This window comes from Mus caroli, chromosome 9 (assembly GCF_900094665.2).
Source record: "Mus caroli chromosome 9, CAROLI_EIJ_v1.1, whole genome shotgun sequence".
NCBI lineage: Eukaryota > Metazoa > Chordata > Mammalia > Rodentia > Muridae > Mus > Mus caroli.
The window spans coordinates 74,625,782-74,640,663 of record NC_034578.1 but is presented as its reverse complement, the minus strand read 5'-3'; the positions used below and the strand labels follow the sequence as shown (position 1 = coordinate 74,640,663).

Genomic DNA, 14,882 nt, shown 5'->3' with positions numbered 1-14,882 from the left:
GTAAGCTAGACATTGTTCTAAACACTGGACATGTAGCAGTGAGCCAGGTAGACAAAACCTTTATTCTTAAGAAGCATCTATAAACATATGTATATGTGTATGTACACACACACACACACACACACATCAATCACACGCATGGTTTCTCAAGATAGGGTCTCTGTGCAACCTTGGCTGTCCTGGAACTCCCTTTGTAAAACAGGCTGGTCTTGAACTCATATATCCACCTGCCTCTGCCTGCTGGGGTTAAAGGCATGAGCTACCACCTCTCGGCTAAGAAGCATATTCTCAAAGAGATGCCAGAACATAAACCTACAAGAAAATATGCCGTGGTGATCGACAGACTATGGTTGGTGATGTGACTGGATAGACTATGGTTGGTGATGTGAATACATTACAAGCTGGAAATTGGGGAAAGGGTCTTCTGGCAGGAGCTGGAGAGAGCTGTAATTGTGGCCAGAAGCACAATGCTGAAGTCAAGAGAGGGCTGGAAAGAAATATAAAACATGCATATCTAATAACTTTCTTATGCCTCTTACAGACTAATACAAATATAGGTCATAGTGTCAGCCTGTAGGGTGTAATCCTTGAAGCTGAGAGAGTGTAGCCATGCGTAATGTTGAGAAATAACCAGCAAAGGAGTTGGCTAGAAAACCTTGAACTAATTCTGATCCCTCTGAGGGCAGACACTGGGTTGAATTTGCCTTTCTCTCCCCTGGGAGAGACCTGGAGAACCCAGAGCTTGCCAAAATCTGGGCTTGTTAATTTAATTGCTCTTTGTAGAGTTGGCTTTCCTTGTTTAATGAGTGTGTTCTGGGCAACAGAGCCACCTCCTGGAAGGTTGCAGCTCCTTACTATCCCAGAGGAAGCCATATCTCGTTCACAAGGGTATTCTAGCTTCAGATTGGTGCCCGGCCGAGTTGGATGAATATTCCCTAAACAAATGGAAAGAATCACTCTAGTACACAAGGTTTCCTTGGCTGCACACATGCCGAATGGGGGTTCCATAAGACACCTCTCAACTTGAACTCTTCAGTCAACAAGAAAGACTTGTTAAGGCTAGGGTAAAAGACTTGGAGTGGAGCAGAGCACAGCCATTTTATGTCCTTCTCATCCCCCCCCTCCCCCCCAGGACTCCTCACAACAGCAACTAAGAATAGATGCACATTGGTCCTCTTTCAAGCTCTCTGCATGTTTGCCTTTCTCCCATAGACTGTCAGATATGGAGAATTCCTCATGTGGCTGCAATGAACGGCATTAGTCACAGGCAAACAGTGTACACTAAAGCTAATGGCAGCAGTAATGTCAAAAGAATGTTCAAAATTCTGGATGGAGACAGAATTGGAGACCCATGCCGGGAATAGTGACGAGGGCATTTTCCAAACAGTAGATGTTTCTTGATGGTCTGTGGGATCTAGATTTCTGCAGACATTGCAGCTTACAGCATAAATTTCATGCCTGCTCTAGACTTTGCTGTAAGAATGCTGGGTTGAGACAGTGTAAAGGAAGGGACAAGGTAGCATTAGAAAGCAGAGGGAGCAGAGTGGCCATCTATTGACCCAGAGGGGGCTTTCAGCCCAGGGTCAGCAGAGTCGAATGGGAGTTGGGTAGAGTCAAGAGCTCTTTTTTTTTTTTCATTACGTATTTTCCTCAATTACATTTCCAATGCTATCCCAAAAGTCCCCCATACCCTTCCCCTCTCCCCTACCTACCCATTCCCACTTTTTGGCCCTGGCGTTCCCCTGTACTGGGGCATATAAAGTTTGCNTGTCCAATGGGCCTCTCTTTCCAGTGATGGCCGACTAGGCCATCTTTTGATACATATGCAGCTAGACTCAAGAGCTCCGGGGTACTGGTTAGTTCATAATGTTGTTGCACCTACAGGGTTGCAGATCTCTTTAGCTCCTTGGATACTTTCTTTAGCTCCTCCATTGGGGGCCCTGTGATCCATCCAATAGCTGACTGTGAGCATCCACTTATGTGTTTGCTAGGCCCCGGCCTTAGTCTCACAAGAGACAGCTATATCAGGGTCCTTTCAGCAAACGCTTGCTAGTGTATGCAATGGTGTCATTGTTGGGAGGCTAATTATGGGATGGATCCCTGGATATGGCAGTCTCTAGGTGATCTATCCTTTTGTCTTAGCTCCAAACTTTGTCTCTGTAAACACATGAAACTGAAGAAGAACGAAGACCAAAGTGTGGACCCTTTACCCCTTCTTAGAATTGGAGTCAAGAGCTCTTATCCCGTGATGATATCTATCCACAGGCAAGATGAGACTGTGAAAACTACTTTTTTCCATAGACTTTCTAACACGTGTACATAAGACATTTCATAACACACTTTCACCTAAGTAGCACCCTTGAATATGAGCAGATTTGATACAGAGAGTATCCATACCGACCTTACAAAAATAGATCTTTTGTAGCCTTTCCCTTTAACTGAGAGTGGAGATGTCCCTAGATGGAAGGAAACAGAAAGCTGAAATATGGAGTCTTTGGTGAAGACCTGTATCTCAAATCAAGAGCTGGGTTGTTAACTTCTGTCCCCTGTGCCCCTTCTTTGAGCATGCTGTGACTGAGGGGTGGAGATAAATACTGGCTACAATTATAAAATTGCTCATCTCCCCCTTTTCCTGTTCTGGGAATAATAATGAAAGAAGAAAGCCAGTGTTTTTAACGTTGCAGTCACCTCTGCAGTTAAAGTTCAATATCAAGGCAAAATTGGAGTTCTGGTCAGGCTGTATTGAAAGGAAGGCCCAAGGGAAGCAGCTGTGTAAGGTCTTAGGCTAACCAGGCTGATGCAGCTCTCCAATCACCTTCTTTCTCATTATTCCCCAAGGAGCCTGCTTGATCTGGAATTGGGAAGATCGGTGCTTTTTATGAGCACATAAAACCTACTTCTAAATCAAACTGTGAATGTGGCTAACAACATTCCTTCCTCCTCCGAAGTTCTTGAGATAGACCTCTGAGGGATTGTCAGTACCACTTCAGTGAGGGGAAAGCCTGGAGGTCAGTCTAAAAACTCTTCAAGGCTTTCCACCAAGCTTCAACCAAAACATCAGAGCCCAATAGTCACTCATTTGAGACATCCCAGTGTAGCCTGGATGTGATTAACACTGTTAAGCGATTTCACATCTGCCCTCGACTGTGAAGATAGACTGGTATGTGAACTGGATAGAGTAGAAACCCAAAGAGAAAGTTGGGCTTACTGGGAGTTGAAAGCCATTTCAGAGAGTTAGAGACTCTGGCTCCTATGCTCAGAACTGGGACTCTAGCACCAGCTGGCTTCTGTTTGTAGCTAGTCTCATGTGGCTACCCAACCCACAGAGGCTTAAGGCTACAATGTTTCTACTTAGTATGTACTATGGAATTTCGTTTCCACTTAGTATGTACTTATATGACTAAGCTGGCTTCAAGAATATTACTTAAGTATTTGATTAGATCAAGGCTCCTTCTGTTATGTTGGTTACCTGCCGATGGCTCATTTGGAAAGCAGTGATGGAAAGGGAAGGTTACTAGATTTCTATTGAATAACAAGAATCTGTTTCCTGTATATTTATTTCACTGCAAATGGTGGTGAATCTGGGTGAGACAGACTCTGTTCAGGAAACCAAAACAGGAACAAGTATACCTTATAGGTTAAGGTTTCTGTTTGCAGTTAAGATAGTTAAGAACAAATTCCTATTTGTCCTGTGCAGGTTAAGGTGTCTGTTCATAGTTACCAAATACGTTCCTGCTTGTCCTGTGTTAAGTCCTTGCAAGTTCAGGTTCTTATTTGTAATTAAGAATAAGTTCCTGTTTCCTAGTTCTGATGTAAACTGCAAAATCATGTTTATCAACCTAAACTTGCGACCCCATTCACACAAAGTGTGTTCCTACCCTGTTCCTTCCTGTTCATTTCTAACAATGTAGAACAGCCAACTTTCTCGCCCCTGTAAACACCGCATCTCTCCTAGAAAAAGGACCTCAAGAGGCTGGCAGGCTAGTCTCTCAAATTCTGACTTAGCACCAGTCAGTTCCAGGTGCACCCCAAAATACAGCTTGGTCTAATTGGACAATAGTGGATTTGGTCTTTTGTCCTTGAGGCTCTCAGGTAGACGTGGGATGAGGATTAACATGCAATTATGTAATATTGTAGTTATCAGTACTGAATGGCAACATTTGGTTTCTGTCGTTCTAACCACTAGTGCTGTTGTATGCCTCTTTCTTTTTCTATCTCCAAGCTGTGGGAATATTTTCAACGAACATTTCTTTTTGCTGATGCTGTTTCCACTTCGCTGAGTAGCAACAACTAAATAAGAAAAACATAAATACTCCAAGCATCAAAGAAACAATACTCAAAACTGCCTGCATGTGAGCATGGATCAAACTCTTTTTATATGCAGCTTTATTAACAGTGGTGAAGTTACAAAATAACACAACGTATGGGTTTCTTTGTTGTTCTTTAGAGGAAACCAGAATGTTTTAAGCCAACGAGATTTCTGCCAAAATTTGCTGGATTAAACAACCACAACAAACATTTTTTTTTTAGGAGTGTCCAAGATAAACATTTTGTGTCAAACTCTGTTCGAGGGAATGCTAAATGGCACGTTATGGGGGTAAATTGTTAATATTTGAATCCTTTAGTTCTAGTAATTTAGATTGGAAAGTATTGAGTATAATTTGTATTGCTATGAAAAGAATGCCTTTTCTTGCTGCCTTCTGCCTATGCTGGGGTAGGGGCCCAGCTCTCAGCAATTACAGAGGTGGAGTCTGTTGTAACTAAGGGAAAACAAATGCAACTAATTGACTTAAGTCCATTTAACTTGATAATTTAGTCGAATTCCGAAGACACTTGGGCAGGATAGTGGGAGTGGGGGTGGGAAACCTACCTCCTGTTGCCACATAACTTCTATTTACACACTGCTGTAAAACACACACAGTATCATTATCACCCTGTCTTAAAGCGTAGAACCTTTCAGGACTCACTTCCTTATCACCTCAGCTAGAACGCTTCCTCACATCCCCACCATCAGTCTAGAGAACCATGTCTAAGCACCAGACCCCTACCTTCTATTTGTGACCCATCCTTACAACAGGAAGTGAAAAGGAAATGAACTCAGCCTACTGAAATTAACTGGTAAGTTAAGAAGAGTTCACAGGTTGGCCTGGGAGCCCAGAGAAGATGGACATACTCTATTAAGATCTGGCTTCCTGGAGACGTTCTTATTGGGTCTCTGGTCCATTCAGAAAAAGGCAGCTTGAGTTTTATTGTTTTGGCTGCTGGGTAACATGGTATTTTCTGATAAGCTGAGCTGGTACATTTATTTAATCACAGAACTCAGGCATTAACAAAAATCACAAGACATTTTCTTTGAGAAAAATAAACACAAGTCCATGTTTGGGTCCTACCTTGTGGCTGTAACTGAATAGAGGTAAGCAGGAACCACAGTAAAAGCATGTAAAGTTTGCAGTTGGAAAGCGGACTGTGCCTCCCAGGAGCAGCAACTTGGAAATGGATTAAAGACTTAGAAGGGTACAGAACATATTGCATCTCCTTGCATTTGTGTCCTGAATGGCAGTGCAGGCTATTCTGGGGCTCAAAAATTCACTAGCTTTCATGTACCATATCCTATCAACCTCAGTGCACCAGGATGTGGTAAGCCCTGCTGTGTATATTTTCTGAGTCTTCAGATTAACAACACAGAACATAAGTGATTGCAATTTACCCAGGGGCTGTAATAGGGCTGTGGTTTACCTCTGGAAAGCAACCTCGCGGGCTTTGCATTCTACCTCACCAGCTCCAACTGAGGTCCCTCTATTTTCTGTCTCTCTCCCCATGTTTTAAATCCTAAGATGTTACAACGAGTTGACTTTTATTTCATCCACAGCCCTAGGTCCTTCTCTTCACACACCTCTACATTCTCTATTGAGGCACAGCTATTAGTGCACAGAAATGAATTACATCAGTCTATTCAATTATTTGTAGCCCCCAACGAAGCACCCTTTTCTCTCTCAAAATTACCCACATACTGTAGGCATTAATTGCAGAGGTGTGTCTATACTGCCCTGAGAAGATGTGATGGCTGCCCTTAGCAAGTTGTGGCCAAATGATCCCCAAAATATTTTCTCACAGAGTTTTGTTTTCCAGCCTGCACGGTCATGGAGGCAAAAGAGCAGGTGCCTTTAGGTTTTCCCTGTAATTGATGGAACTCCTCTTTCTCTCTGTATTTTTGTGCTAATGGTGTCTTACTTATTTAAAGTGTTTACAGTCTGTTCCTGAGCATCACTGTTGAATACCCCAAACAGAACTTTTTGTAAGGGGTGATGAGGAAGGTTATCTCAAGAATGTTTTATTTGAACCACTTTTCACAGTTGGAATAAGATGTAGCCATCCCTCAGTGTCCTTGGGAGACTAGTACCAGGACATGCCCCATCCTCTGCTGGGATACAGTGACACTCATGTCCCATCTACAAAGTAGCATGTACTATTTACATACAACCTGCTCACATCTTCTTCTATAAGTTATATTGTTTCTAGGGTATTATAAAATCTAATACAATGCAATTTCTATACAAATTGTTGTGCTATATTGCTCAGGGGGAGGGGGAAAAGAAAATATTTGGTACATGTTTACTATGCAATTTTTTTTTTCAAATATCTTCATCTTGGGTCTAGCTGCACCTACAGATGTGTTAACCCACAGACAAGGGGACTGGGCTTTAGACATGACCATGACAGCTACAACACACATGTAATAGGAAAGGCTGGGATTGGTAATAACCAAGATATAGTTCCAGATGCCTCTCCAACCCTCCAAATTCTCTAATTGTACAGAAGGCATGGTTGATAGACACTTCCTTCCCCAAACAAATACACTGTGAAGATAAACTGATATATTAAAGGAAAATATCCATCATTTACTACAGTTCTTCCCCTTTCTTCCAAACTTGGCAGATAACTCAAGGAAATGGTAGCAGGAAAATACACGTTGCAAGGCAGGATGACGTAAGCCTTTAATTTCAGCACTCGGGAGGCAGAGACAGACAGATCTCACGGAGTCTGAGACCAGCTTGGTCAACCTAAATGAGTTCTAGGGCAGCCAGAGCTACATAGTGAGACCCTGTCTAAAAAAAAAAAAAAAAGAAAAGGAAAAAAGAAAAGAAAAGGCCCCACCAACTAAGCAAATAGATACCCTTTGATTTGCAAAGTGGTATTAACAAAAGTAAATCATAAAGAGCATTATTTTGGGGGTTAATATTTTAAGTTAGCTATCAGCACTCCTCAGTGAGGAACCCATCTATTCATCTGGTGATTGCCAAGTCCGAGAACCCCAAATATTTCCTTCAGCATCTCCATGTGAAAGAGGGATCAGTAAAATTACTGCTATTGGCTGTACAGCCAAAGGCTAAGCTGCAGTTAATGATATTCATTCAAGAACATAGTATTATTTGGTGATTATTTGGGCTAATGTTAGAGGCAATTTGACCATACCTGAGTAAGATAAAGCTGTACCTGATGGTACACGCCTGTAATTCCAGCCTACTGGGGATGCTGAAGCAGAAGGGTTTTAAATTCAAGGCCAGCCTGGCAACCTAGTAAAATCCTACTTTAAAATAAGAAAGAGGGCTGTGAGTGGTGGCACATACCTTAAATCCCATCACTCAGGAGGCACTGGGAGTTTGAGGCTAGCCTGGTCTACTTAGTGAAACCATGTCTCAAATATTAAAATAAAGCGAGGACTGGATATGTAGTTAGCTCCCGGGTAGAGTAATAGTGTGTACCAGGCCCATCCAGAAAAAAGAAAAACAAAATTCTCTCTATATAAGGATTAGAGATACAAGTGGAAATATTTCTAAGAAAAATGCCAAATGATTTTAATTTACACTATAAATTAAATGACAGAAAACTGTTCCTTTTCTGAGAGTAGGATTTTATGATAGAAAATGGCAGAAGCTTCAAGGACAGAATGAGGGGGTATACACCGTTAACCCCAAACTGTCACCTTGTCGTTTCCTAGGTAGAATGTATAGCTTTCCAGCCACATCCTGTTAAAAGCTTTGTGGCTATATCATGAGATCTTTTTAAAAGTTCTTTCCAGTCAAGTAGGGGGAAAGAATAATTTTCTGTTGAAATATAGAATTAAGTCTTTATAGATGTAGACTATTTTCATTTGCAAATGTGAAGTGGGTATTTTCAACTTCCTTCAAAGAAACGAGAGGAAAATACTCCTTTGGATAGGAAATTGTATAGACGAGTAGGTTTCACGTGTACACTGTGGGAAAATCTCAGCGTGTGTGTAACTGCTATGAATTTAGGAAGCGAGCCTCCTTGGAAGAGTGCCTGTAACAAACTCCAGTGGCCACCCAGTGGCTGCATAATGAAATTGCTTCTTTTGTTGACTACAGCCCTTTATTTTTTTTGGTGGAAGGTGAGGGAAAGACTGAGGTAGATGGTGCCAAACTAAGAATTTAAAGCGGTCCAGGCACTCCTCTGGATCGATTTGAACCACCATCACTGTACTAAATGGTGTATATTTTCCTGGTGGCCCACTCACAGTTTGACCACATTGGGAAGCAATGCGTTCAGATACTGACCGGCACGGAGGACACCGAGCTGGCCCGTGACTCTCGGGACACGCTGTTGGGCATGGCCAGCGTGCAGCAGGACACGCCCACGGTGGCCTCGGGCAGCTCGTCGTCCTCCGTCCACTCGTTGAGCTCGGGGTTGAAGCACTGGATGCATTTCTTGTACTTCTTTTCCCCCTCGTTCCAGCCGCCCAGCAGGTAGGCTCGCCCGTGCAGCGCCGAGACACCCGCCGTGCTCACGCCCACCGGCAGCGGCGCCACGAAGCTCCACTGGCGCGCTGCGGGACTGAAGCTCTCCACCGTGAGCACGTCCACGCGCTCCCCGCGCGGCCCCAGCTGGCTGCCCCCCATCACGTACAGCCTGTCGCCCAGCGCCACCGCGCAGTGCCAGCCTCGGGGTGTGCTCAGCTGGGGCAGCTCCTGCCACGCGTCGAGCGCCGGGTCGTAGGCGCACACGGAGCGCGAGTACGCGCTGCCGATGTAGCCGCCGGTCACGATCACGCGGCCGTCGGCCACGGCGCTGGCGTGGCAGCAGCGCGCCACCTCGAGCGGCGCTTTGGGCTGCCACTGGTTGGTGGAGGGCACGTAGCACTCCAGCGAAGCCAGGCTGCCCTCGGAGTTACGGCCGCCCACCGCGTACAGCAGCCCGTTGAACACGCTCAGGCTGAAGTGCGTGCGCTTCTGGATCATGCTGCCCAAGTGAATCCAGGTGTTGAAGCGGGGATCGTACCTGAGATGAGAGAGGACCGGTTGATGCAGGAGAACCGTTGTTGCAGAAGAGGGAAACGTGATCTTGTCCCCACCTCCTGCAGGGAAGAGCCCCAATTCAGCCCCGCCTCTAACTTCCCCACCCTGCTACAGGTAGGGTTCTGCCTCCCCCACCCAACCTCGTCTCATTTAGAAAAAAAAAGGGGGGGATATTCCCCTCTCTCCCCATTCAGAAGATAGTTCCTTTAGCTATACCCTCAAACAACCAAACCAAATAACAAGAAGATCCCACTGAAATCTCTTTGCTCTTACAATTCCCCCTCACCCCGTTCTGTCCCCGGATTTAATGGGCCACAGGAGAGGAACTGGGCATAGGAGGGAACCTGTACATTAAAGACAATTCCCTAGTCATCTTAATTTGTTCCATTTTCTGACTCCGTCCTGTAAACAAAAATGGCAATAACACTTATCCTGTTTTTGTTTTTTGTTTTTTTTTTTTTACTTTCTTAGTTTGTGCCTATCCTATTATTTTATGTGATATTATCTTATTAAATGTATAAAAATGTTAAATTAAAAAAAGGTAATTCTACTCATTTTTCAGACACCAATATCCCTAGCTCTTTCTTGCTGCTTAATTAGAATAGGCATTGCCTGATTAGATTTCTTCTCTTTAAAGGTTCTCACTGGCGTTGGCCATTCATCGCACTGCTAGAAAGCTAAGCCACACCTCTGAACCTGTTAGAGAGAGACCAATGGAATTATGTGTAAAAGCATCAACAAAGGATGGATCTCTCTTAATAGTTTCCTACTGGTAAAAGTTCCAGTTTATAGATTTATTTTATTTTATTTTTATTTATTTTTAGTGCTGTAGTATTTTTCACATATAAAGTTTTTTTTTTTTAACAAAGAAAACTAGCTTGAGTATTAAATGTCAAGAAACCCAGCTGAGTTCAGGGAAGGAGGCAGAGCTGGTGACTACATGGACCCTTGTTCACAGAGTTCAGAAGTTCTGTCAAGAGAGTTCACCTTTGTCCCAGATAAAATCAGAAGTGTAGTTATAGATAAGAAAGGAGCGCTGGTCTGAAGCTATGTCTTGGAGGTAGAGCACTTGTTTCACATAGGCAAGGCACCGGGTTCAAGGCCCAGAACCAAGAAGGAATAAAAAGTCTGAAAATCAATTGCTTGGATTCTTTTTTTAAAAAAATAATATATTTATACATATAAATATAACATATATAGAGATAAATTATATAAGACATATGCCATAATGCAAAACATACTGATTATATTGATATATCACATGCATATATGAATATAGAACTATATTTATTATGTTTGTGTGTGTATGTGTCTGTGTGGGTGTGGGTGTGTGCATGTGAGTGCAGGTGCCTTTAGAGGCTAGAAGAGTGTGCTTGATACCCTGGTGCTGGAAGTACAGGCTGGTGTGAGTCACCCGGTGTGGTACTGGGAACTAAACTTGGGTCCTTGGCAAGAAGTCTGAGCTATCTTTCCAATGCTTTGTTCGGAGTCTTGGTGAGTGGTGGGTAAACACACTCGAGACAATAAAGAGTATCCTAAAACATCTGCTCCTTGGTCATGTTTCATTTTGTACCCCTGCCATGACATAAGCGCCTTTCGTAAGCTCTTCACATACATTCAAGTTTAATTAATTTTATTATAGACAAAGGTAATATGCATTTTTGAACGTTGTAGTATGGTTTTGCCCGTTTTATACGTGTTCAAAAATGATTTCTTCTATGCTACTTAACTTTCAAATATTTAAAAATAATTAGCTGCCATGTTTTAATAACTGTATTCAATTTACCAGCTATGAATCTCACAGCTGTCCATAGAGGAATTTCAAGAAAATTTGGACTGCTTTATTATTTTCTAAAATTTTTGTTATCTGTGTGAATATGATGTGTGTGAATATGATGTGTGTGTGTGTGATATGTGTCTATGTTGTGTGTGAGTATGTATATGCTGTATGAGAGTGTGGGCCTGCATGTGTCATGGGACATGGAAAGAATCTGGAAGACAACACTGGGTGTTGATCTTTGCTACAGACAATGTGTCCCCTTTTTCCTACTGCCTGGTCCTGGCTTGCTGTCCCTCCTGCTTCTCTTAATTCTTTTCTCTCTAGCATTGTCTCCTCCCAGAGGGATGTGCTAAAGTCACAGGCTCATGTGCTGCTTCCTGTGTCTGGCTTTTTATGTCCGAGGACCTAGCCTCAGGTCTTCTGTACTAAGCCCTCTACCCACTAAGCCATAAACTCTATCCCCTACTGCAGATGGGGGATATCTCTGCTGCATCTGTAACAAATAAGGATCAATATTTAGACTATCTAATGAACTGCAAAAATAAATGAATGAATGAACTGAATAGATAACTCTAAAAGAGAAAACAATAAGAGTCAATAATATAAGGACTTTGTTCAATATTCTTAGCCATTGGGGTAGTACAAATTAAGACTGCTTTGAGATTCCGTGTCACCTTAATCAGAAAGGATATCGTTAAGACAACACATGACAAAAAGATTAGTGAGGGGGTGGGAAAAGAGGGACCCTTAATCACCTCCAGTAAGAGTATAAACAGTACTAAAATCAGTACGGAGGCTCGTCAAAAACCCAAAGCACAACTGTCACCTGACCCAGAGGGTGTGAACCCAGACAAGGAGGTGAGCGTACGGCTGTGCTTCTTGCTGCACCATTCACAGTAGCCAGGAACTGGAATCAGTCAAGATGTGCCATAACAGATGAATGGACAGAGAGAATGTGAGAAATGCACAACAGAAATGTTCAGATTTAAAAAATGAAAGCATGAAATTTCGGGAGAGATAGACACAACCGGATGGCATTATGTTGAACAAAGTATAAGTTAGATTCAAAATGACAGGTTCATGTTTTCTCATATGCAGAATTTAAATCTCTCTCTCTCTCTCTCTCTCTCTCTCTCTCTCTCTCTCTCTCTCTCTCTCTCTCTGTGTGTCTCCCTCTCCATATGTGTGTGTGTGTGTGTGTCTGTCTGTCTGTCTGTGTCTCTCTCTGTGTGTGTGATGAAAATAGAAAGGTAACCATGAAAGGGGAGGAAAAGATTTTAAGGGCAGGGTGGTAACAGAACTCATGTGATATGGAAACATGAGGACTCTAAGGAACCACAAGGGGACCAATAAGAGAGAGGCAGAACAGAGAAGGAGAGTGGGCAAGGGGTATGCATAAGAAAATGGAATGGCATGTATGTATAAATATGCCGAATAAAATCTGTCCCCTTCCATGGTAACTGAAAAAAAAATCACAAAGTAAAAAAAAAAAAAAATCTAGGGTGCATACATCTTGGATGCACTTTATCAAAAAGGTGCAAAATGTCTAAAGCATTACTACTGCCACTACTACCACTACTACCACTACTACCACTACTACCAGTTTGTCTAATGAATTAAGATAACAGGCATTATTAATTCTGAGTCAAGGCAGTTTCTTCACATTTCGATTCATTGGCATTACCAACCAAGCAATGGGTACCTGCAGAAATTGCTGACTGCATGCTTGGCTTGGTTTCTTGCGTCATTCTGGTCCTCACCACCTGCTACATAAAGGAATCCATCCATCACAGCCACACACTGATTAAAACTCTTGGCTGGCATTTCTGTAAGCTTGCTCCATCCATTTTCAGGGTCTCTATATAAAATGTCTCTACTAAGGGACTTCTCAGTCAGGCCAGGGCGTCCCCCAACAGTGATCAGAACTCGGCAGCCGCCTCTAATTCTTGTGCGCCTAGATTGCAGTGTGTTTTGATGATAAGGGAGTAAGTGATAGTTCATGGCGTCCACAAGCAGTTTATGACAATCAGCGTCTTGCATCATCCTCGGTACGGTTTGAACATAATTGACCAGGTCTTGTGCAGAGATGGTACCAAAGCGAATGTTGCTTAGAAGATCTGCCGCGTGCTTCACTCTCTTTTGGTCGAATTCTAACCATTTCATTGCGATCTGGAATGCTACGAGCTCAGAAGGCAATTGTAAGTCGTCGTCTACGAGAAGCTCGTTAATCTGTTCAAACGTAAGCTTCATAAATTGATCGGATTCTGCAAATTCGATGAAGTTATCCCGGATGAATTTCTGGGCTGTTGCCTTTGCGTTTTTCAAGCAGTAGGTCTCCGCAATGTTAACCACGTACATGCAATTCTCCACACTGATCTCTCGGATCAGAAAATCGCTGCACATCTTTACAAGGGTGTGGATCTGGAGGTACACAGCAGCAGAAATGATGCTTCCTATTGTGTATAAAGAAAGGGTCAGCTTTCCCGTGTAAGCATACGCGATCACTGTGGCTAGCCCCAAAGGGGCGATATCATTGAGGTCTACCCTTTTCGTGGATGGATCATTTTTAAGGATGTTATAAAAATACTCGCTGCATGAAGCCATCACTGATTTATGGACATCAAAGGACTTGGTTTTGGTACCGATGACTAAGTCACATAGAAAGCTCTCTTGCCGCATTTTACTTAAACCTTCGAGGAGGTTGGGGCTATAAGAAGTGTCTGTTAGTTCGGAAGAAACACAGCTAAGGCTGTTGCTTCCCTCCAGAAGCCCATTTAGAGCATTCAGCTTGCTTAGGGAGCTGTCTTCTACAATGATGGTCATCTCGTTGATCTCTGCTTTGTTCTTCTTGATAGTCTTCTTTTTGGGTGCCATGTTAGCCACAGTGCTGTCACAGTCAACGGCTCACTGAAAGAGAAGGATATGGATATACTGTCATTGCGTTTTCATACTAGAAACTTTTCTAAGAATGGTTTTATAATTGCATAAAGCAGATTAATCCTCAAAATATGTTTAAAGATAGTGAGCTAGACGCACATCTCAGTAACATTATTTCAAACATTGAATATGATTCTAGAAATGTGTGCATTTTTCAAATGAAATCTACCAAAGGATGTATTACCAAGAAATTATGGCTCAGCAGCAACCAGCAATTCTCTGGTTCAACTGTGGAATGGAAACATTGAAAAAGCTTAACCAAAAAGTGAATTATGACTACTTTAAAGATTTTCCTCTAGGAAATATTAAAGTTTAGGAATCTGTGCAAAATTACAAAATATAATGAAAAGAGAACCCTTCTGCAGTATCAGTGAAACCTACAATATTTGAAGCTATACATACAGTTAGAATTTAGTGAACCTTATATAATATATAGGGTTTGCTAGAGAGTGACTGGCCCTCTCTTCTCCAAACAGCACTTGTTCCAGCACTTGCTTAGTAGCACATAGTAAGGCAGCAGGTGGAGCAGGAGACCAGAGAATCTGCTTGTTTTAGGCGCTGTTTTTTTTTCTTTGCTCAAATCATCATATTCATGTTTGTATTGAACAAACATATGTCCTTTCTCATTGATTTTTTTTCAGTTTCTTTCCAAAATGCATGGCACTTATGTGTTGAATGTCCCTTTGTTGGGTTTGTTTGAGGAAAGTTTAAAACTGCTTTGTTCATCAAGGAGCTATGTGGGGCGCCACCCCACATCGTCGCCATTATAAGATGGCACCGACATCGCCTGCCTCTGGAGATGAACAAGTGATCCGCGCATGTGCTGGCATTAACCGTTCATGGTGCCAGTT

At 42.7% G+C, this 14,882-nt stretch overlaps 1 protein-coding gene across 1 annotated transcript in view; it reads right to left on the bottom strand.

The window, feature by feature from the left end:
- Window positions 1-7,640: 7,640 nt before the first annotated feature.
- Klhl31 (kelch like family member 31) overlaps window positions 7,641-14,882 on the bottom strand; it is a 20,879-nt gene continuing 13,637 nt past the window's right edge. Inside the window, exons 2-3 of the mRNA XM_021173304.2 lie at window positions 12,797-14,001; window positions 7,641-9,297 (exon numbers count right to left, since the gene is read on the bottom strand). Coding sequence (XP_021028963.1) covers window positions 8,565-9,297; window positions 12,797-13,968 — 1,905 coding nt within the window. The 5' untranslated portion in view covers window positions 13,969-14,001 and the 3' untranslated portion in view covers window positions 7,641-8,564. The remainder of the gene's footprint in view (window positions 9,298-12,796; window positions 14,002-14,882) is intronic.